General features: G+C 37.3%; 1 protein-coding gene across 4 annotated transcripts in view; it reads left to right on the forward strand.

Annotated features, from left to right (window-relative positions):
* REV3L (REV3 like, DNA directed polymerase zeta catalytic subunit) overlaps window positions 1-23812 on the forward strand; it is a 176210-nt gene that overhangs the window by 142979 nt on the left and 9419 nt on the right. For all 4 annotated transcript variants that reach the window (XM_020890382.2, XM_020890383.2, XM_070449944.1 and 1 more), the window contains 7 exons: window positions 612-753; window positions 2247-2491; window positions 3827-3935; window positions 5761-5967; window positions 13084-13193; window positions 18379-18493; window positions 23124-23261. In XM_020890382.2, coding sequence (XP_020746041.2) covers window positions 612-753; window positions 2247-2491; window positions 3827-3935; window positions 5761-5967; window positions 13084-13193; window positions 18379-18493; window positions 23124-23261 — 1066 coding nt within the window. The remainder of the gene's footprint in view (window positions 1-611; window positions 754-2246; window positions 2492-3826; window positions 3936-5760; window positions 5968-13083; window positions 13194-18378; window positions 18494-23123; window positions 23262-23812) is intronic.

Consider the following 23812-nt stretch of genomic DNA (forward strand, 5'->3'; position numbering starts at 1 on the left):
TTTATAAAAAGGTAGGGTAAAGAGGTTTTCAAAGTTTAAGTCAAAGAACAGAATAGTTATATTTTCACAGGAAATACTGATATGACATATTTGTTTACCTTATGTGTGGTCTCATTAAAATTATTTTCCTGATTTTTCTAAATCTCCACCAACCAAATTACCGTTTCTTCCCATAAGACTCCAGTGCATACTTTTATTTGAGACTGGTATTAACAGTGATGACTCAAAGCTTCCATGTTCTTTAAAAGCCTATAGATAAAATAATTATAATTGTGTAATCATCATCAGCAGTGGCATCTAAGAGAGTGTTACTGCTTGCCAATGCAAAAACAGAGTAAGATCAAGCAAAATATTGAAAATAATTAATCTTATCACCTTATCACAAGTACTGTTTTGAACTTTACATATTTCCAGTAGGTTTTATGCCTTTGAAATACCTGCAATTTTCTAATCTTTATCTATCCTTAACATATTTTGCTAAAGACTCCATCATGACTCCCTTCTAAAATAACTTCACTTTTAATAGGTAGTTTTTGGCATAATGAAAATGTACTAGTTTCAAGTACCCAAATTTTTCCCAAATGTTCATAGCTTGGATTCTCTTTTAACAGATGGAAAATGGTTGATCATTATATTAGCCGTGTCCGTGGAAATCTCCAAATGTTAGAACAGCTGGACCTAATTGGGAAAACCAGTGAAATGGCTAGACTTTTTGGCATTCAATTTTTACATGTACTGACAAGGGGTTCACAGGTAGGAAATCAATTTTCTTACACACTTGAAAGTTCTGTGTGCATGATATGCTTTGGAGATGTTGAGATGATCTGATTTTTTTAACTTTGTGTCTGGTACCAACTAATATAGAGCTGGTTAATCAAATCCTGTCATTTTGTTTTCTAGAAAAGCTTAATTTCACTTAATAGCTTTGGTTTTTTATTTTCTCTCCATACCAACTTTTTGACCACTGCTGAGTTTTACATGGTACTAAAAAAATAAATGGCTGTGCCCTTGAGGATGATATTATGTTCCTAAATACTGTCATTGTGATTAGGGATGCTTTGAAAGCTGCTTAGAACTGGAGAAGCAGCAAAGAAAGTCTACCTCTTTTGTTATACAGTTCTGCTTTTGGGAGTTGCAAAACTTCCAACAGATAACTAATATTAAAAAAAAAAAAAAAGGATTTGGGAATCAATATAAGTGGGCTGTATCACTTTTTTTTAAATATTAAAGAAAAATGGGACCTTAGAAGCCATTTATTTAACTCATATCACTCTAATTAGATTCCCAAGGATATAATGAAAGATTTTGTTTAAATGTCTTGCTGAAATGGTTTCCTGCTTTCATTGAACAAATATTTATTTGAATACTTTTATTATGTTAAATAAACACTGTGCTAAGCCATCTGGGATACTGTATTAAATCACTCAGATTCCTTAACCTCATAAAATCTTTTATTTTAATTATTTCATGTCTATAACATTTCCCCAGTGTACCAATTCAGTAAATATAGCAAACCTAGAGCTCTAATTACTTTAGCATTACTTGTTGCTATATTTTATTTTATTGCTTTATATTGATTTTACTTATTTATACTCCCATGAGTTTCAAAGCCTATTTGAGCTGGCTTATAATAAAAGGCAGAGAGATACCTTAAAACCATATGAGAACATTTCAGGGAACCTATACTGGTTCTTGTGAGTGCTTCCCCCCCCCCCTAAACTACAGACTGTCCACTTTATAGCTGTTACTATAAATGATCAATAATTGCTTGATTTTTGTGACGGACCATTATTAACCTGTCTTTCCATTTTGGAATCCTTGTGTTTCCTTCTTGGGAAATTGAGATAACATTTATCCATCTCAAGTCTCCTGATTGCCATCCTCTAGTTTTCCCGAATAAATTTTTGAAAGATTATTTGGCCAGCTTTTTTAATGAAATTGTTAATTGTACAGCTGTCTCTTCTACATCTTTTATTATGATATAGCTATTTTTAAATCTTAAAAGAAATGTAATTCTTTTTAAAATTGATTTACTGTATAAGTTATTTGACATATTTTATAGTTTTTATAAAAGTTATAAAAGCTGATTAAATAACCAATACTATGTAACTGTGGTGTGAGAAAGTCATGCAGCTGTATTCTGAAGAACAAAACATCTCCCACATGATTCTCGACATACTCAGAAGACCAGTGTATTTGTTTTTAAGTCTCTTCTTCTCCCCTTCCTTCCACCTCTCTGCCTGCAGTACCGTGTGGAATCAATGATGTTGCGTATCGCTAAACCGATGAACTACATTCCTGTGACACCCAGCGTACAGCAGAGATCACAGATGAGAGCCCCACAGTGTGTGCCCCTAATCATGGAGCCTGAGTCTCGCTTCTACAGCAACTCTGTTCTCGTCTTGGATTTCCAGTCACTGTATCCTTCTATTGTGATTGCATACAACTACTGTTTCTCCACCTGCCTCGGTCATGTGGAAAACTTGGGGAAGTAAGTTTATTTCATATTCATATTGTTATACGTCATACTTCTTACTAAACTTAAGACTGTCTTTGAGTGTCTCTTTGCATATAAGACTACCCTTCTGAGCAGGAGGAATGGGCTGTAATACAGCTAGTCCGCTCTTTGTAGTTGTGTGTGTATGTGTGTATGTGGGTCATTGAATGACTAATTCAGCATCATGGATAGGTAACTCATGTGAACAAGACTGTAAATACGATCAGCCTTGCAATTTATCTGTTTCACTGTTCACATATATCTGTTAAATAAGACGTATTTGTTATATCTTGGTAAATATAATCTTTGTTATATTTGTTATATCTTGCTTACCTTCTGTTGAATAAGAATTATATAAAATTTGATGGTATAAATCACTTTTCAGTGGAACAGTTTGAGGATTATGATCTTATAACTTTAGCTGTGACTTCCTCTTGACTTTTCTTAGAAATAGTTTTCTTTTAAAAAGTTAAATTGCCAAATGTTAGATTTTATTCATGTCCACCAAATTTTTTCTCATAAGAAATGGCCTTCCTTTATAATATTTTTGTGTAATTAAAACCAAGTGTTATAGTTTTAGTCTGAAGTATATTCACTCCTTATAGAAAGCTTTTATGGGAACTGTATCAGTAATTCTGTCTTTTTAATAAGAATAGGAATTTGGAAAAGTTGTTTACAGTCTTTTTGAAAGTGAAAGTCGTTCAGTCATGTCCGACTGTTTGTGACCACATGGACTATAGTCCATGGAATTCTCCAGGCCAGAATGCTAGAGTGGGTAGCTTTTCCCTTCTCCAGGGGATCTTTCCAACCTAGGGATCAAACCCAGGTCTCCTGCATTGCAGGCGGATTCTTTACGAGCTGAGCCACAAGGGAAGCCCAAGAATACTGGAGTGGGTAGCCTGTCCCTTCTCCAGTGGATCGTCCCGACCCAGGAATTGAACTGGCGTCTCCTACATTGCAGGCAGATTCTTTATCAACATAGCTATTAGGGAAGCCATTACAGTCTTTTTATTTAAGGTTTAAATTTTTCTTTAGGTAATTTAGTGTAAGGTAGTCCTATGTTGAGATGAAATCTGGTATTTTGGTATAGATCTTTCCCATATGTTTTAGAATAATGCCATTTAAGAAATGTTTCTTTTAATAAATTGTATTTGAAGAGCTGCTTTTTGGTAGCTAAACAAATAAACATTACTAAGTATATGAATTCATGTTTAGATGTTTAAAAATGAATTTCCAATAAAATTAGAAGGATTCCTAAAGTTGCCCAGAGTCTCTGTTCTATGATTTGAGAAAGTATTTGCTTAATTTTTCTTTTTTTTTCCTTAACAGATATGATGAGTTCAAATTTGGCTGTACCTCTCTAAGAGTACCTCCAGATTTACTTTACCAAATTAGGCATGATATCACAGTGTCCCCCAATGGAATAGCTTTTGTCAAGGTAATAATCTCATATAAATGAAAGATATCAACTGTGATTTAACCTTTGGAGAGCTAATGGTCTAGATGTTGTTGGCATATAATACAAAAAAAAAAAGCTACTTCAATATCTCAAAAATATCAAAGATACAAGGAATCGTCTAAGAAATTTTTTGAATCATTTTTTTAATATTATTTTGCATGAATTTAGGTTTAAAATCTTTTGTTAGATTTTAGTTTTTTAATGAACTATTGCAAGAAATAGATTGCATATATACCTCCTGCCCTCTATTAGAATCTGGTAGACTTAGATAGCTACGTGATGACCACAACAGTGTTGTTTACAAAGATTAAAACTGCTTTAATGCATACACTTTACTAATTGTTCTATATATTTTCAATTAAGACTGTCTTAGAAATGATATTCTAATATATTTATTGATTATATTTTTAAGAAGATACCCAGACTTAATCGAGTCCTTTTTTCTCTCTGTCTCCCCTCAAAAAGAGACTAAAAAGCCTCATAAGTGAATAAATCAAAGGCAAATAGGAAGAGATCTAGGAGAAGATTATATTGCCTCTCATATGCCAACTTCATTCCTTTCTTTTCTATTTCCTTAGCAGTGAGTCTGTAAGAATCATGGGACAGTAGAGTGGTTGGTGGTGGTAGCATGGACCCCACTAGCCCTCAAATTCATTCTGGTGTACTTAGCAAAAGTAGCATCATTCTCTACCAATCCAAGGATGCTGTATTTAAAGAGTACTCTAAAATTAGCCATTTAGATATTAGGAAAAATTTTACCACAAGAGTTCATGATATATTCCATTTTGGAAAATGTTACATTTTAACATAATAACACTTCATGTCTTAAAATAAACATGGCTGCTTCAAAAGGTACACAGAATGAGTTAGAGGTTAGAATATGTTTTCACTGCCACGTATCTATTAGCTTATTATTTTATCTCCGTTTAACAGCATTATAAGAACTTGCATCTACATTTTGACCCAATGTAATGAAAGTCAGATTTTTATTTTATTTTATTTTTTTAGTATTCAGGAGTGTGATTATACTATCACTGAGGTTTTAATTGTTCAGTCTGACATGCATTACCTTGCACGTGTTTGTGAATCATCTTCAAAGTTAATATTGTTTTGTGATTTTCATTCCTAGTGGAGTTCTCGTAAATTCTCCCTAGTCTTGATTAATACAAATGATTTTTCTTTTTGGCGTCAACAAATTTTATCACCTCACTATTCATCCCCTCTTCCAGATTGCTAATAAATATAGGCCGGAGGGGATGGCTTAGTGGTCTAAGCATCAGATTTGAAATACCTAGAGTCCCTGGAACTGCAGGTTTGAATGTCAGCAGAGTCAACCCAGCTCATCATTCTTCCAAGGTAGATAAATGGAGTTCCATGCAGATCACTGTGTGGGGTCACTAGGATGAGATCTTTTAAAACTGAGGTCTGTTATGAGTGATGCAAATCCCGTGTGTCTTTCTGAAAGAGTGGGGGTTTGGATCAAAGTTTTGACAAAATTTCCCTCTGAACGCATATGGTCTTTTACGTACTAGTTGGCATCCTCCTTCCTGGAGGTCTCTGAACTCACATAGTAGTGCTACAGTAGATTTATAAACATTACAGGAACCTTTTAGGAGAAAAGCCCTCTTCAACAGAAAGAAAATGTGATGATTTTACATTGACGGCCACTGGTCTTGTGGCCACTCTTATTATTTGTTTCAATTCATGACAGTTGGCCATTGTTATACTTTGTGCTTCCTTCTTAATTATCTAAATTTATAATATTTATGGGATCTAAACATTCTTTTTTTTTCCTTTATGATAGCCTTCAGTAAGAAAGGGTGTGCTCCCAAGAATGCTTGAAGAGATTTTGAAGACTAGACTCATGGTGAAGCGGTCGATGAAGACTTACAAGCAGGACAGAGCCCTTTCACGAATGCTTGATGCACGTCAGCTAGGACTTAAGCTGATAGCAAATGTCACATTTGGCTATACAGCTGCTAATTTCTCCGGGAGAATGCCATGCATTGAGGTAAGTGATACAAGTCTATAGTTTTTTTAAGAGACTAAAGCAGCATTAAATGACTACCTGTTCATTGAAGCATTTTGGTTTGAAACTTTAGACTAAAGTGTTTCATTTCCATGACATAGTATCAGTTTTTCTTAAACCAGGGCTTATATACATACATCTTCTTAGGGATTTGTGGGTTTTCTCTATGAGAACTCTGTTTAATGGTAATTTTAGAAATTAGCATACACATTTCTGCATAATCTAGATGACCATATCATAACCAATTATTGGCATGAGGTTTCTGTGCCACCTTTACAGCACTGTTTACAGTAACACTGGTACTAGATAATTCCTTTTAATGTATTGATAGAGATCTGAGGCAAGTTCATTTGTCTTCTGTCCATATCCAAAAAAAAGTCATTCCATATTTACTAGTATACTAGTATTTATAACAGTATAAAGTAAAACCTTTCTTTTGCAGTAGTTCAGTTCAGTTCAGTCGCTCAGTTGTGTCTGACTCTTTGTGACCCCATGGACTGCAGCACACCAGGCCTCCCTGTCCATCACCAACTCCCAGAGTTTACTCAGACTCATCTCCCTTGAGTCGGTGATGCCATCCAACCATCTCCTCCTCCTTTGTGCCCTTCTCCTCCTGCCCTCAATCTTTCCCACCATCAGGGTCTTTTCAAATGAGTCAGTTCTTCGCATCAGGTGGCCAAAGTATTGGAGGTTCAGCTTTAACATCAGTCCTTCCAGTGAATATTCAGGACCAATTTCCTTTAGGATGGACTGGTTGGATCTCCTTGCAGTCCAAGGGACTCTCAAGAGTCTTTCCAACACCACAGTTCAAAAGCATCAATTAAGACACTCTTCATTAAAAAGACTAATTTCTTATTATTTACTAAGGGTGTTAATTTGACATAAATACAAAGTAGTATGACAGAGTAACACAATAATTCACTACTTGAGAAAAGAACAGAGTATTCTTTTTGGTTGATGATCTTTTCAGGCCAGATGAAGGCTAGAGCATTGTGGTATGCCATATTTGCAGTAATTCAGCAAAGGAAAAGCAGTGGAAGAATATAAAGTCCCTAGACAGCTCACAGTAGGCAAAGTAAACTCCAAAAACTTGTGCAAGGGACTTCTGGTTATATGTCCAGCATGTAAGAAACCCAGTCTCCACTCTGTCCTCCCACCAAGTAAGCCAAACAAACGGAAAAGTCAACAACTCCTCTTAGATCTGTCAGAGAGGCGAAGTCACAGGGTAAACTGGTACCCCTCCCCCCAGCTGAAGAGGCCCAACAGAGACTCACAGCTTACCAGAGCATAATCCAAGAGCACAAGTCTGAGAACCAGTGCCACGGTAGGGAAACCAGAACCGTAACTGATGAATTGCTGGAGGCTCAGGGTGAGCAAATCTGAGAGAGAAAAAGCCCCAAGGGACCCAGTCATCAGGGTCCCCACACTTCTGGTGAATTTTACCTCTAGGAGCTGAGCCAGGTTTTCACAGTGAATATCAGTGAAAAATTTCCTTGTGCTTCTGGCACAGAGAGGGGAAAAGAACCATTCTGAAATACACTAGAGTGTTCTGTGTTTAACAAAATCTGCCCTCAGGAGAAACTATTTAACCAGAGCCCAAGCTGTTGGAGATTCATCAGAGCCTAACTGACCTGGGAAAAGAGAAATACCCAACTCCAACTGCTCTAGCCTTCTACATGGAAGAAGAATACTCTGGCCTGCTCTAGTCATCCTGTCTCACCAAAGTGGGGTGAAAAATTGAAAATTATTTATGGAGTCTATAGTCCAGAGGCACAGGTTCACTGAAAAACTGAGATCTACTCTTAGGACTAAAGAGCACATCCTTCTCTCCCCCACACATTTTCCACATTACTAAAGGCCTGTTTATAGCAGTTCCTTTTACCCAGTACATCATGTCTGGCTGTCAAAAAATTGCAAGACATACTAAAAGCCAAAAAATACAGAACAGACAAACAAAGCATCAGAACCAGACTCAGATAGGGAAGGGGTGTTGGAACTATCAGACTGAAAATTTAAAACTATGGTTAGGATGCTAAGAACTCCCTCCAATGGCTAAAATAGACAGCATGCAAGAACAGATGGGCAATATAAGCAAAGAGGTGGAAATTCTAAGAAAGAATTAGAAAGCTAAATGTGATATATATTTAATAAAAATTCCAGAAAGAAAGAGGAAATACTGAAACAATAATGACTGAGAACTTCCCCTAATTAATGTCAGACATCCACTTGCTCCTTGGAAGGAAAGCTGTGACAAACTTAGCATATTAAAAGGCAGAGACATCACTTTGCTGACAAAGGTCTGTATAGTCAAAGCTATGGTTTTTCCAGCAGTCACGTATAGTCACGTACAGATATTAAAGTTGGACCATTAAGAAGTGCTGGAAGAATTGATGCTTTCTAACTGTGGTGCTGAAGAAGACTCTTTAAGTCCCTTGGACAGCAGGGAGATCAAACCAGTCAATCCTAAAGGAAATCAACCTTGAATATTCATTGAAGGACTGATGCTGAAGCTGAAGCTTCGATAATTTGGCCACCTGGTGCAAAGAGCCGACTCATTGGAAAAGACCCTGATGCTGAGAAAGATTGAAGGCAAAAGGAGAAGAGGGAGGCATAGGATGAGATGGTTAGATAGTATCACAAACTCAAAAGACCATGAATTTGAGCAAACTCTGGGAGACAGTAAAGGACAGGGAAGCCTGGTATGCTGCAGTCCATGGGGTCGCAAAGAGTCTGACATGATTTAGCAACTGAAGAACAATAGGAGCAAATTGTCAAACACCAAATTACAGATCCAGGAAATTCAGAGAACACCAAACAGAATAAATGCAAAAAAAAAAAAAAAAAAACCCTAAACCCAGGGACATCATTTTCATACTGCAGAAAATCAACAGTAAGTTGAAAGTCCTCAAAGAAGCCAAAGGGTAAAAACCACCTTGCTTATAGAGAAGCAAAGGTAAGAATTATATGCAACTTCTCCTCAGAAACCATCCAGGGAAGAAGAAAATGGAATAAAATATACCATACAAAATTATCATTCAAAAGTGAAGGAGAAATTAAGATTCCTCAGACATATAAAACATGAGGGAATTTGTTGGCATAGACCTGCCTTGCAAGATTTGGTTAAAAGAAGTTCTTCAGAGAGAAGGAAAGTGACAATAGGTCAGAAACCTAGATCCACAAAAGAATGGAAGAACATCAGAGAAGGAATAAGTAAAGGTAAAAGAAGCCCTTTTATTCTCTTAATTGATCTAACAGGTAACAGTCTGTTCAAAATAATAACAGCAAAAAAGTATTTGGTTAGATGTGTTTTTATATATGTACATTTGTATAAATAAAATGAATGACAAATGGTACAGGGACTGGGAGGAACAGATTAGGTTTCTTTCATTTTAAAGGACCCGCACTACCTGTGAAGTGGTTTAGTGGGTTTTGAAAATGGTGTATTGAAAGTAAATATAAATATTGCAAGATTTTGGGCAGCCACCATAAAAAGTTTTTAAAAAAGAAATATAACTAATGTGTAATATAAAATAGTCAAAACCAAAAAAGCAGTAAAAGAGTGGAAATTAAAAATAGGAACAAAGCAAAGGCAACATAGAAAATAAAGAAAATCAGGAAGAACATAGTTTAACTCAACAACACAATAAAAGGGCATTTACAGACTACTTCATCCAAAAACAGTTGAATTTTTAAGCTCACAAGGAACATGCAAGATAGACCACATTCTGGGCCATGAAATATACCTTAATAATTTTAAAAGAATCGATTATATAGTGTATTCTGCTTTCAGATCATAATTGAATTAAACTAGAGATCAATAAGGAGAAGGTGATGGCACCCCACTCCAGTACTCTCACCTGGAAAATCCCATGGATGGAGGAGCCTGGTAGGCTGCAGTCCATGGGGTCGCTAAGAGTTTGACACAGCTGAGCGACTTCACTTTCATGCATTGGAGAAGGAAATGGCAGCCCACTCCAGTGTTCTTGCCTGGAGAATCCCAGGGATGGGGGAGCCTGGTGGGCTGCCGTCTATGGGGGGCTGCCGTCTATGGGGTCGCACAGAGACGGACACGACTGAAGCGACTTAGCAGCAGCAGCAGAGATCAATAACAGAAAGATAGCTGGAAAATTCCCCAAATATTTAGAGATTAAATAGCTGATTTCTAAATAACACACAGGTCAAAGGAAAAAATCTCGAGAAATTTTTAAATTATTTTGAACTAAATGAAAATAGAACTTATCAGTTTATGGAGATCAGCAGAAACAGTACTTAGAAGGAAATTTATAGATTGAATACATCTAAGCTTGATCTGAAAGGATACATGCATGCCAGTGAGCATTGCGGCACTGTTTACAATAGCCAAGACATGGATGCAATATAACTGTCCATTGGCAGAGGAATGGATAAAAAAGATGTGGCACTTATATACTACGGAATATTACTCAGCCATTAAAAAAAGTGAAATAATTCCATTTAGAGCAACATGGATGAATGTAGAGGGTGTCATACTGAGTGAAGCAAGTCAAACAGAGAAGGAGAAATATTGTATGACATCCTGTATATGTGGAATCTAAAAAGAATGATACAAATGAACTTAGGTACAAGACAGAAAGAGACTCACATTTATTAGAAAACGAACTTTTATAGTTGCCAGGGGAAGGGATTAGTAAGTTTGGGATGGTCATGCACACACTGCTATATTTAAAATGGATAACCAGCAAGGACCTACTGTATAGTATATGGAACTCTGCTCAATGTTATGTGGCAGCCTCCCATATTACACATATGGGAGGGTGGTTTGGGGAAGAATGGATACATGTATATGTATCGCTGGGTCCCTTGGCTGTTCACCTGAAACTATCACAACATTATTAATCAGCTATATCCTAATATAGAATGAAACGTTAAAAAAAAAATACTAAGCATAAAACTCTCAAACGTCCATTCATGTTGCTGCAAATGGCAAGATTACCTTCTTTTGTATAGATAAATAATATTTCATTATATATAAACTACATTTTCTTTATCCATTCACCCATCACAGACACTTAGCTTGTTTCCATGTCTTGGCTGTTATATAAATAACACTGCAGTGAACATGGGGATGTAGGTATCTTTTCCAGTTAAGAGTTTTTGTTTCCTTCAGATAAATACCCAGAGGTGGAATTGCTGGATCACATGGTGGTCCTACTTCCAATTTTTTGGAAGAACCTCCGTACTGTTTTCTATAGTGGCTGCACCAGTTACATTTCCACCAGCAGTGCACAAGGGTTCCCTTTTCTCCACATCCTTACCAGCATTCTTTTCAGAGAATTTTTACTTTAAATATTTTTCTTATTATGATTTTTCAGGATCCCAGCCATTGCCTAAATTGTGAAACCAACTAATTTTACTTCTTTTTAAATCCATTCTGTTAGCTCTATAATGTTTTTTGTTAGGAACTGTTGCACAGAGTAGCAGAATCAGTTTTAATGTAATTCCCACTCCTTTCTTCTCCCCCAGTGCTCAGCGGTACCCCTCCCTCTCATGCCTGAATCCTTCACAGTGCATGGACCTCGGGGCCAGCTGCAAGAGTTCTGACTCTTCCAGGTGTAGTTTAAATGGGTCAGAGTAGATGGCAGGAGGCAGACATTAGAATCAGTGTATGTGTGTATTGATTTGTATGTGTAGATCTCAAAATCATATTTGACTCTAATTCTAGATGGCTTGCCCATTTAGCTATTTGCTATCACATATTTTTATCTTGTGAAAGTGGCAAAAGACAGATTGAATATTTTATTTAAACTTGAATTTCAATTAGATGACATGATTGATTCTTTTAATGTATTAGGTTGTAGTTCATATTCTCAAGGTTTTCTTATGCACAAAAGGTCTCAACAGGATTTATTATCTTAATTTAAAAACCAAATTAAGTTTCTGTGATCAGTTTATTCCTTTGTTCATACACTTAATATCTCCTTTGTAAACATCTTTAAACAGCCTTTTAATTATTACTCAGTCCTGCATTTAGTTCATATGATTCATATTTTACAGTAAAATGGTAAAGATCATTATAGATACTGTTTGCAAAAGTGCATAATTCTTACTTTAAAACTTTAAAAAGTAATGTTCCATTTATGCTGAACAGCAGTTTCCCCAGCCTTTAACTTTAACGAGTTTAATAAATGAAGCAGCAGTGCTATACTAGCCTGCTTAATTTATTTAACTATGAAATATAATTAGCTTGCTTCTCATATTTGTCAAGATCCACCATCTTTTTTGCTTTGTCAGCTTATGCCATAATCACTGTTAAAACTCACCAATCACCAATGCAAGAACCCTTGTTAGACATATATGTGCTTACCTGATTTAAATTGAACACTGTGATGTATTTTCCATCATATAATTATGCATTTCTCTTTGCATTCAGCATTAATATAAAAATTATGTATAACCAGTCACTGAGATTTAGGTTCAGCATAAACTTTTTTTTAATTAATTTTAATTGGAGGCTAATTACTTTACAATATTGTAGTGGTTTTTTCCATACATTGACATGAATCAGCCATGGGTGTACATGTGTTCCCCATCCTGAACCCCCCCTTACCTCCCTCCCCATCCCACCCCTCAGGGTCATCCCAGTGCACCAGCTTTGGCTTTGAGTGCTTTAATGCTACTGAAAGAAATTATTGTAACACTCCAACAGAAAAATTTTGAAAGATATACATGCACACACATGCATATACATAGTTTGGTCTCCTGCCGGTATAAATACATATTAGAAAGTCCTTGAATAAATAAGGTTTATTCTTCTAGGATCAACTATAGCTATCCTTGTATACAGTGCAGTCCATTGTACTTACTGATACACTCACACAGGCAAGTCTGTATGTTGATTGGTTTCTTCTTTTAAATTATTCACCACCCCATTTTCTTCTTGAGTACTTGAAGAAGGAATAATGAATGGCACTGGTGACTGTTTTGTTTTCTTTTCAGTGTTCTTTTCTCCTTGTTTCATTTTTAGAAATATTCAGTAATGAAAATTAAGTATTATACATTAAAGTCTATTGTCTTATACTAAACTCTATTAAATTTTTTCCAATGTGTTTGTACCAATAGGTTGGTGATAGTATTGTTCACAAAGCCAGAGAAACTTTGGAACGAGCTATTAAACTGGTGAATGATACCAAGAAATGGGGTGCCAGGGTTGTCTATGGTGATACTGACAGGTAATGAACTTTCTGTTTTGTAGTTGTCCTTTTGCATCTCTTCAGATATTCATTTCAGTGTTTGAAATGCCTTAAGGGTAATCCTTCCTAAGAACAGAATTCTATCTACGTTCTCTCCAGTTTTTGTGAGCCAAAGACTGTGAAGATTCCCATGGCATCTCTCCAGGTAGCAAGTATGTAGATGTGATGGTGGGTTAGTTGTGTCCAACTCTTTGTGACCCTCTGGACTGTAGCCCAGACCCTCTGGACCAGGCTCCTCTGTCCATGGGAGTCTCCAGGCAAGAATACTGGAGTGGGTTGCCATTTCCTTCTCCAAGGGATGGATGTTCCCAACCCAGGGATCAAATCCACATCTCCTGCATTGGCAGGTGGATTCTTGACTGCTGAGCCATCTGGGAACCCCTAAGTATTTATTTATTTTTTCCATTTATTTTTATTAGTTGGAGGCTAATTACTTTACAATATTGTAGTGGTTTTTGTCATACATTGGCATGAATCAGCCATGGATTTACATGTATTCCCCATCCTGATCCCCCCTCCCACCTCCTTACCCCTAAGTATTTAGATAGGGATCTGTAAAAACTGTATATACAGGAGTCTAGTCTGTTTAAAGAAAGAGTTTTTAATGTGAAGAATTCCTCAGATAGCTGCAGGTCTCTGAATTTAAATATATATCTTTAAAATAATCAAACTGTTTTTGAAAGACAGTTGCCAAAGGTATGAGTGGTTCACTTTTCACTGGGCCCCAAAATCTGTTGCCCTTCTTATCTAAACAGTTCGTGTAGGTAAATACAGTTTTTGCGTTGATTCCAGAGGCTCAGACTTCCTAAAGCCCGTCATCCATGAGCTGACAAAGGATAGGACTGCCTTTGAATCCTAAAAATAACCTCAACCTGGCTTACTTTGATATTTTTCAGGGCCCAGTTATTTATGTAATATCCTATTTATATGACTTATTAAAATTTTTCTAGAATATAGGGGTTATGCAAGTTTCTTGGAGTCTGAAATTTTCTTTTCATATTAAAGGCTTAAAGTCACAGTGTGATCATTCTAAGAGCACTTGCCTCAGGAGCTCTGATCACTTTACAGTGCAGTGGACCTGTCAGAAATAATGCTTCTAATCACTGAAAATAGCTTCCAGCTAATCTTTTAAACAGCATTTAATCTTCTCCAGTTTTTTAGTGCACATAAAATCAGCATAATCATATTAATGCTGAATAAGACCTTGCCCTCACATAGCAGCTGTTTCATTATCAACAGGTGGGGATAGTTTCAAGTTATCCAGGCCCCATTTATCCATAGTCTCTACTGTTCCCCATCAAAAGCTACTCCTCACTTTGAGTACTTCACTGCTTTATAAAACCACTTCTGCTGAGAGGTCTAGCAAAATAAAAATTACTGGGACATAGTATTCCAGAGCTCCTCACAAAATAATTAGGGAAGAGGAGAAAAACTTTAAATTACTGAATTTAATTCAGGGTCATAAATGTCAGTGGTTGACAACACACACCCAGAATCAGAAGTTGGCATGACTCTTGATTGTAGTTATGTTGTTGAGCCTTTAAGATTTTTAGGAAATCAAACAAATCAAAAAACACAGAATGTCAGACTGGAAGAGGACTTTTGAGTCAGAGTTTCCATGTGGGTGGAAGAAAACCCTAGGAGGCCCATTCTCAGGTGCTCTTTAGAAGCAGGTTCCCCTGGGGTAAGAAGTGTGTCTGAGATCACCCAACTAGTAAGACCTAGAGCTCAGATGGTAAAGAGACTGCCTGCAATGCAGGAGAACCGGGTTTGATCCCTGGGTCAGGAAGATCCCCTGGAGAAGGGAATGTCTACCCATTCCAGTATTCTTGCCTGGAGAATTCCATGGACACAGGAGCCTGATGGGTACAGTTCATGAGGTCATAAAGTGCCGGACGTGACTGAGCAACTTTCACTACTACATCAGATATCACAGGTTTTTTTATGATTCTAATCAATGAAATGTATTTGCAGTATCATTAGAACTTTTGATCACCATTCACCATCTGATTCATTCAGTAATGCTTACTGAAATATACTGAATGAGGACAGTTTACTCTAGGCCATGCATTCTCAACAGTAATAACATTGCCCCAACGGAGTACAAATCTGTCCTTGAGGAGCAAACCGCTTAGATAGTACAGTGGATCTGGACCCCACAAAGATCAGCTGTACCCAACAATATTTTATTCCTTATTAATTACTTTCTCTTGTTAAATTTATTTTTAACTTTTATTTGGAGAGGACAGTAATGATACCATAGTGAGAAGCACTGCTCTAGGGATAACAGATGAATGCTTGATGGAAGGAAAATTCTTTATCAAGAGTGAGATGTGGAGTCTCTTTCTAGCTATGCTCCTAACTGATTGCATGGCCATCAAAAAATCACTTTAGCCTCTCTCAGGCTATCATCAGACCACATCTGATACATGATGATGAATGACCATGGGCTCCCTCCAATTTCAAGACTGCTGATTTTATGAATCTTGGAGTCTAGCTAAGGAAAATCAGTTACCAAAGCATCAAAATTAGTCTGTCAGAAGGGTGTTTCTTTCTCAAGAGCAGATATAATTGTGGTTCTCAACAATATTTGTCCCACCTTAGTGGGTCAGACCTACTTCCTTCAGCTATTGAAGCTCTCTCTAGTAGTGGTTCTCAGGCAGGATAGGGAAGGACATTTGACAACACACACATCCAGGGCAGCAGAAGGGTGCTGGGGAAGGAGAGCCAAAAGTCCCTTAGGAAATTAATCTGCGTGTAATTGAGAAGAGGCCTCCTGGGTGACTAATACCCCACTCAACTCTCCATCCCATGTGAAATGACAATCACTCCTTTAAGACAGTCTCTCTTTGTAGGCTAGTCACCTTAATTCTGTTAAGTGACCAAAAACTCCCATTAATCCTGGTCAGCTCTCTTGAAGCTTACCTCCAACTATAACTGGCCAAAAGAGCATAGATGAACTCAAGTAAACCTACTAACACTGCTAGGTAAAATCTCAAATATTTATATTAACGTAATGACTTTTAACATGTATTTATAACTTTAATTTTTTATTAGCTTTATCAAGATATATTGTTTAACAAAGTACACAGTGTATATAGTTCAGCACACAAAGTGTATAGACACCTGTAATCAGCTGCCACCCCAGTCAAGATGCAGAACATTCTGTCCCTGTTGAAGTTCTGCCATGCCCCACTGCAGTTAGTCCCTCATTTTCATCCCATACCCCCAGGCAGCCATTTACCTGATTTCATTTACCACAGCTTGGTTTTCTCTGTTCTAGAACTTAGAAATGTGTGTATAAACACTTTCCTCCATCATTGCATCTAAACATTTTAAGTGTAATAATTTTTTTTTAAGTTTGGTATTTACATCTAAAGTAAAACATATCCTTAGCATATGACTCAACAGTCCTACTCTTGATATATACCTAAGAGAAATGAAAGCTTCAGTCCACATAAATCCCTGATGCAACTCTTTAATTGTAGCTTTATTGATAGTCCAAAACTGCAGTCCAAATGTTCATCAATGGATGAATGAACAAATGTGACATATCCATATAATGGAATACTATTCAGTATTAAAAGGGAACTAGTTAGTGTTACTTCAGCAATATGGGTATATGTCAAAATTATGTTGAGTAAAAGAATCCCGACATAAGTATATTAGCTTTGTATATTATATAAAATTCTTGAAAAAGCAAAATTATAGTAACTGAAAGCAAGTTGTGTTGCTTGGGACCCAAAGTGGAGTGGAGAGTTATTGCAAAGGAATACAAGGGAACTCCGTGGGGTCATGAAAATGTCCTGTATCTTGGTTCTGGTGGTAGTTACACAGATGTGTTAGTTTTCTGGGGCTGTCACAGATCTGGTGGTTTAAACACAGAAATTGACTCTCTTACAATTCCGACTGAAGTCCAGGATGGAGGCGTGAGTTAGCAGGTGTGGTTTCCCCTGAAGCCTCTCGGCTTGGCTTGCAGGTTGCCACCTCTCACTGTGCCCTCACGTGCCCTTTCCTCTGTTCACGTGCAGACTTGGTGCCTCTTTGGTTAGTTTCCTCTTCCAAGGATACCAGGTTAGGCTCGCCCTAACCACCTAAGTTAGAGCCACATTTTAACTGAATCATCTCTCTTAAGGCCCTGTCTCCAATTATAGTCACATTCTGAGATACTGGGAGTTAGGGTTTCAACATAGGACTTTAAGGGACACAGTTCAGCCCATCACAAGTCTTAAACATTTGTCAGTATTCATGAACTATAAAATTACAGTACATACATTTCATTATATGCAAATTGTATCTGTATATACTACTGGTGGCATTATACATCAGAAATAGCTTTCTTCAAAAAAAAAAAAATGCTTTCTGGAATTCAGTTTCACATTATCTTTCAGAAAATATTTTTAGTGTATACCATTTATCTGGAAATTCTACTTTTAGGAATTCTAAGAACATAGTGTGTGTGCCATGTTTACTGTTACATATGAAATATTAAAAAAAATTTAATGACAATATCCATACATTGAAATACAGAACTGTTAAAATAATGTAAAAGAACTAAACGTGGGAAAATGTTCATAATACACTATTAAATGAAAGGGGAAAGTTATCAAACTTTATAATCTGTGACCCCCAAATGAGAAAAGATGTACGGTGTACACAAAAGATGTTCAGATTCTCTAGTGTCTTTGTCTGAACAGTGAGATCATAAGTGGCTGTCGTCTTTGTGCCTTTTGCTGTTTGCTAACTGTTCTTCAGTGAACATGTTTTATATATGTGTGTTTTTTTCTAAGTTGGGTGGTTCTGAAAGGAAATTTTCTCCCATATCACAAGTAAATTCTCCATTTCTTTCTAATCACATCTTTTATTTTGTGACTGACATAACTGTGTGTCACAAAAAGCTGTAAATGTATAGGAATGACTCGGGACCTTCTTGGCAGCTGTACTGACTGGTCTGTGTGTAGCTAAATTAAGGATCTGTAACGAGATCTATCATGGGTACACAAGGCAAGGGTGATAAAACAAGAAAGCTCAGATAGGGAGCAACCTAATAAGGAAGCGCAGGGGGACTGGTTTTCCCTGGGATTACAGTCTTAGGCAGGAAAATTATTATTGATGAGAATGTGTCGCCACTCCCTCATCGCCCTGCTCTCTTTAACCCTCTTAGCATGTTCGTGCTACTGAAAGGGGCCACTAAGGAGCAGTCTTTTAAGATCGGGCAAGAAATTGCTGAAGCTGTAACTGCCACCAACCCTAAACCAGTGAAACTGAAGTTTGAAAAGGTAAGAGAAATGTAATACTAAAAATCACATAAAATTCACATACCTCCTAGAGATTTCTGATTTCTTAATACATTTTCAGGGTATACAGGTCTGTGAAAGTGTTAATTTAAAGTACTTTTCCATTAGTTTGATATAGTTTTCAGAAAAAAATTTTTTAGTGGTATCTGATATAAAGAAATGAAAAGACTGTTGCACTAAACTATCGATGTGCAGCCCCAAACTTCATGGTATAAAACAAGCACCATTTTATTACGCTCCCAGATTTTATCGGCCAGGAATTCAGAAAGGGTACAGCTGGATGGCACTTCGCTGCTCCATGATGTTGGGGTCCTCAGCTGACAGCGCAGGACTGATCCCCTGAAGCTTGCTCACTGCTCACTCCCACGTCTGGGGGTTGATGCTCGCTGCTGTTTGGACACCAGCTGGAACACCAACATGTGGCCTTTCCCTAAGGCTACTTGCTCTTCCTCACAGCATGATAGCTGAGATCTAGGAATGAACATCCCAAAGAGAACCAGATAAAAGCTGTTTTGCTTTTTATGACCTAGTCTCAGAATCATACAGATCACAGCCTATCTAGATAGGAAAGGGAACATAAGCCCCCATTTCTTAATGGGAAGAATGTCAGTCACACTGTCAGAAGGTGGTGTCTGAGAGGAATGTTTCTTTGGAGAATGCAGTTTGCCACAAGGGCCTTCTGCTGTTTTCACTGTACCTTAGATATGAAATATGCATTTACTTCTTTCTATAGAAAAGATACTGACCTAGGAGCAATGTGGAATGCAAAAACACAGTCCTCCCCTCTAAGAGCCAGGAGTCTAAAAGGAAAGATTAGAAATGTATGTAAATGGTCTTTTATTGTAAACTTAGGGAGCAGTCTCCCTAAGCACTATAAGAGTGCAAAGAAAAGGAGGTACTGTGTCCCTCTAGGCCAGGTGGGGAGACTCCCCGTAGGAGCTAACGCTGCAGTGTGTCTCAGAAAGTGGTCAGAATCTCAGCCATGCAGCTGTGGCACTGCCGTCCTTCTGCACAGAGGAAATGGCATATATGGGGACACGGAGTAGCAGAAGTCTGAGAGAATCGAAACCAGGCTACAGAGTGTCTTGAATGCCAAGCTAAAGTGTTTAAACTTTATTCAGTAAAGTTTATCAAACAAAAGCATGGCAGAGCCTCTTAGGGAGAATTGACCTCACAGTGGTTTGGAGATGGATGTGGAAGAGAAGAATCTCAAGACAGGATGCCTGTTACAACCTGTATATACTAAAGTAGGGGGATGAACTAGTGAAAATAAACAATTCAAGACATACTGAGAAAGAAGGATGGGCAGGAATTAAAAGTTTTTTAGGAAAGCAGGTGTGGAAAAGAGAAAAGAGGGAGATGAGAACCAAACATGACTCCCAAATGTTTATTATGCACCTGCTCTGAAGCAAGAATTGTGCTAGGAAAGATTCAGAGAGGACTTGGGTTTGGTATCTGCCCTGAAGAGTGAGCATTCTAATTCGGGTGAGAGGGGGAGGAACAATTAGAGAAGAGTGATGCTGTGGACATTCAGCCTGTCTAGCAAAGTGAAGAGCATGGTGTCATTAGAAACTAACACTGGATGTGAAATTTTATCTGAAATAGATTACAGGCCTAAGCATAAAAGCAAAAACTGTACAACTTCTCAAAGAAAACAAACCATTTGTTAAGAATTGCAAGGCATTGTTCATGAATATTGGTCTGTAGTGTTCTTTTGTTTTTGTTTTCTGCTTGTATTGTCTTTGCTTTGGGGACAGGGTAAGAAAAGCTGACCTCATGAGTTGGAAGTATTTCCTCTTCTACTTTCTGAAAGAAAAAGTGCATAAGATTGGTGCAGTTTTTTCTTAAATGGTTGATAACATTCATCAGTGAAGCAGTCTAGTCCAGAAATTTTATGGGGGAGGGAGTATTTTCAATTATAATTTAAATATCTTTAATAATTCAGGTTCTCTTCTCATGTCAGTTTTAAAATTTGTGATTGTCAGTGAGTTTGTCCATTTCTCTGAAGTTACCAAATTTATTGGCATGAATTATATATACTTCCTTAAAGTGATTTTGCTATCTGTAAACTCTGGTTACATCCCACCTTTTACTTTTGATATGGATAATGTATGTTTTTCTCTTTTTCCTCATTCTAGCTAGAGGTTTAACCATTTATAGAACTTTCTGAAGAACCGTTTCATTAACATCCACTCTATTATTTCCTTCCTTTAGGATTAGTTTGCTTCTCTTTTCCTGTCTTCTTAATTTGCAAACTTGAATCACTAATTTTAAACAAATTTTTAATATAAGCACTTTAAAGATATAAATTTCTCTCAAAGCACCAGTTTAGCTTCAGATTTTGATATCTTGTGCTTTTATTATTTTGGTATCTTTTGGTGGTGGTGGTACTCAGTCATGATTCTTTGCGACCCCATGGACTAGCCCACCAGGCTTCTCTTTCCATGGGATTTTCCAGGCAAGAATACTGGAGTGGGTTGGCATTTCCTCTTCCAGGGAATCTTCCCAAACCAGGGATCCAACCCACATCTCCTCCAATGGCAGGCAAATTTACCACTGTGCCACTTGGGAATCCCTGTTCATAAAGTCAGGATTCCTTTTTCTCCATCAGGGCAGCTAAAAGCCAGGCCCTCTTGCAGATTCCCTTGCAGGACTTCTAGGCACTCCCTGCCATGTGTGTACGTGCGTGTGCCCAGTCCTGCTCCACTCCTTGCACCCTGTGGACTGTAGCCCACCAGGCTCCTCTGTCCATGGGATTCTCCAGGCAAGAAACTGGAGTGGGTTGCTTTTTCCTCCTCCAGGGGTCTTCCTGACCCAGGGATCCAACCTGAGCGTCCTGCACTGCAGGCGGCCTCTTCCCCACTGAGTCTCCAGGGAGGCAGAAGCCACCTGGGACCTTGCGCTTCGGTGATGACGAGCTGCAGGTCATTTAGAGGTGTGCTGCTTAAGTTCCAGGTATTTGATATTTCCAGGTAGCTTTTTGTTACTAATTTTAATTCCATGTGGTAAAAGAACATAGTCTATATAATTTCAGTGCTTTTAAATTTGTTTAAGTTCATCATTTGGTCTAGCATATGGTCTTCTCTCTCTCTTTTTTTTTTTTTTTTTTTTTTTTTTTTGGAGTCTACTGGGTCTTTGTTGTGACCACGCAGCCTTTCTCTGTTTGCGGGCAGCTCTCTAGTTGCAGTGCACGGGCTTCCCGTTTTGTTGTCTTATCTTGTGGCACGCAGGCTCCTCCTGAACCAGGGATGGAACTGATGTCTGCTGCACTGCAAAGTGGATTCTTAACCACTGGACCACCTAGGAAGCCCAGCATGTTCTCCTGTGACCTTGAAAATCCCTGTGTATTCTGGTTATTGGGTGGAATGGTCTACAGTAACACTTATGATAATTAATAGTGTTGTTGAAGCCAACAATAACAATTTTGCTGACTTTGTTTCTAGGAGAGAGGGCCAAAGCATCAAATACAATCACAGATTTGCCTGTTTCTTGTTTTTAGTTCTGCCAATTTATATTTCATGCATTTTTAAGTTTTCTTATAAGCTATATATACATTTATGGTTATTTATCTCCTTGATGAACTGATATTTTTAACTTCGATAATATCCTTTGTCTGGAAATCTACTTTTTCTGATATTATATAGCCACTCCAGCTTTGTTTTGATTAGTATTAACAATTGTATCTTTTTTTTCTAACCTTTGTATTCTTTTTTATTTAAAATAGATTTCTAGTAGAAAACATGTTGTATCTCTTTGATGGGATCTAATCTGATCATTCCTGCCTTTTACAAGTTACATTTTCTTTTCACATTTTCTAACACCAGTTTTCTACTTTTTACACCACTTACATTTAATGTGATTACTGATACAGCTTGGGGCAGAAGAAAGGACCAGTTTGGTAATATAAAAAGGGGTGGAGACACACACCCATTCATCCAGGAATTCCACTTCAAGGAATTTATCCTTCGAATTAATCCATGCAAGGTTGTTCATAGGAACACTATTTGTAATTCCAAAAGACTGAAAACATCCTAAATGATGCAGAGTAGGTAACTGGTTACAAAATTTATTATACCCTCATAAAATGGACTGCTATGTAGCTACAAAATGAACTTTCTATTCAGAATGGAATTCTCTCCAAGATAAACCAAATGAAGTAAGCAAAGTGCAGAGTGAGGTGGAAGGTAAGCTACCCTATGTGTATAAGTACATGTACTTAGAATACCTCTGGAAGAACATACAGGAAATCAGTAACAGAGAATGCCTCTATGGAGGGAATGGTAGACTCTTTATTGTATATTCTCTTGTAACTTTTTAATTTGTACCATATGTAGGTGTTCCTGAAATGTTTCAATTGTTTAAAGAGATATGATTGACTCTGAAAGAGCGTGTCAGCCGAGGAAGGAGCAATTTGGTAGTGCAAGTTAAGACAACTCATTTTGTGTGCTTTGTCCTCCAAGTGCTGTTCATGAATTTATTGGGCCCTAAGCCGTATTTAGAATTTTCTTAAAATTGACATCTGGTTAAAGAGAAGAAAAGACATATAAAAATTAGATGTTCGTGGTTGGGGGGAAAGTGGTTATTGAGAGACATTTTATTAATTTCATCACAGGTATATCTGCCCTGTGTCTTACAAACGAAAAAGAGGTATGTGGGTTACATGTATGAAACACTGGACCAAAAGGACCCAGTATTTGATGCAAAAGGAATAGAAACAGTGAGAAGAGATTCCTGCCCTGCTGTTTCTAAGGTAAGTTTTATCTATCTTGTTTTCATCTTTTAGAAATAAGTGGCAAAGAAAGTGGTAAACATCTTTAAGCAAATATCTAGGTGGAAGAACTGTATAGACTATATGACTATGTCTAACTAAAAGAGAAACTGTATGATTTTTTGAATTTCATTTGTAATGAAAGCAGCTTATTTAAGTCCTTAGTTTCTGACCTCTCCCACACCTTACCTTTTACACAGTTGCTAAAAAGCAACACTTGACCTTGATAAAAATTTACTGCCTAATCATCCAGAGATGATATGATATTTTATCATGTGGCAACACCCAAAAGCTGTGAAGCAGGATAAAGAAGAGAGACAGTGAACAGAGAAATTTCATAAGTAAAATAATCCATCTTAGATTAACTGAAATTCTATCTACTTGGGTTACCAAATACAAGTTAGGAAGATTTCTGAACACTGGTACTATAAATTACCTAAGTTTCTCAACCACAGTAATTTTAGTCATAGTATTTTTTATTTCTTTTTTTCTTTATTCAGGCCCATATTTGTTCTGTAACAAATGAAAAATAA

The sequence above is a fragment of the Odocoileus virginianus genome, chromosome 19 (genome assembly GCF_023699985.2).
Source record: "Odocoileus virginianus isolate 20LAN1187 ecotype Illinois chromosome 19, Ovbor_1.2, whole genome shotgun sequence".
In the NCBI taxonomy this organism is placed as follows: Eukaryota; Metazoa; Chordata; class Mammalia; order Artiodactyla; family Cervidae; genus Odocoileus; species Odocoileus virginianus.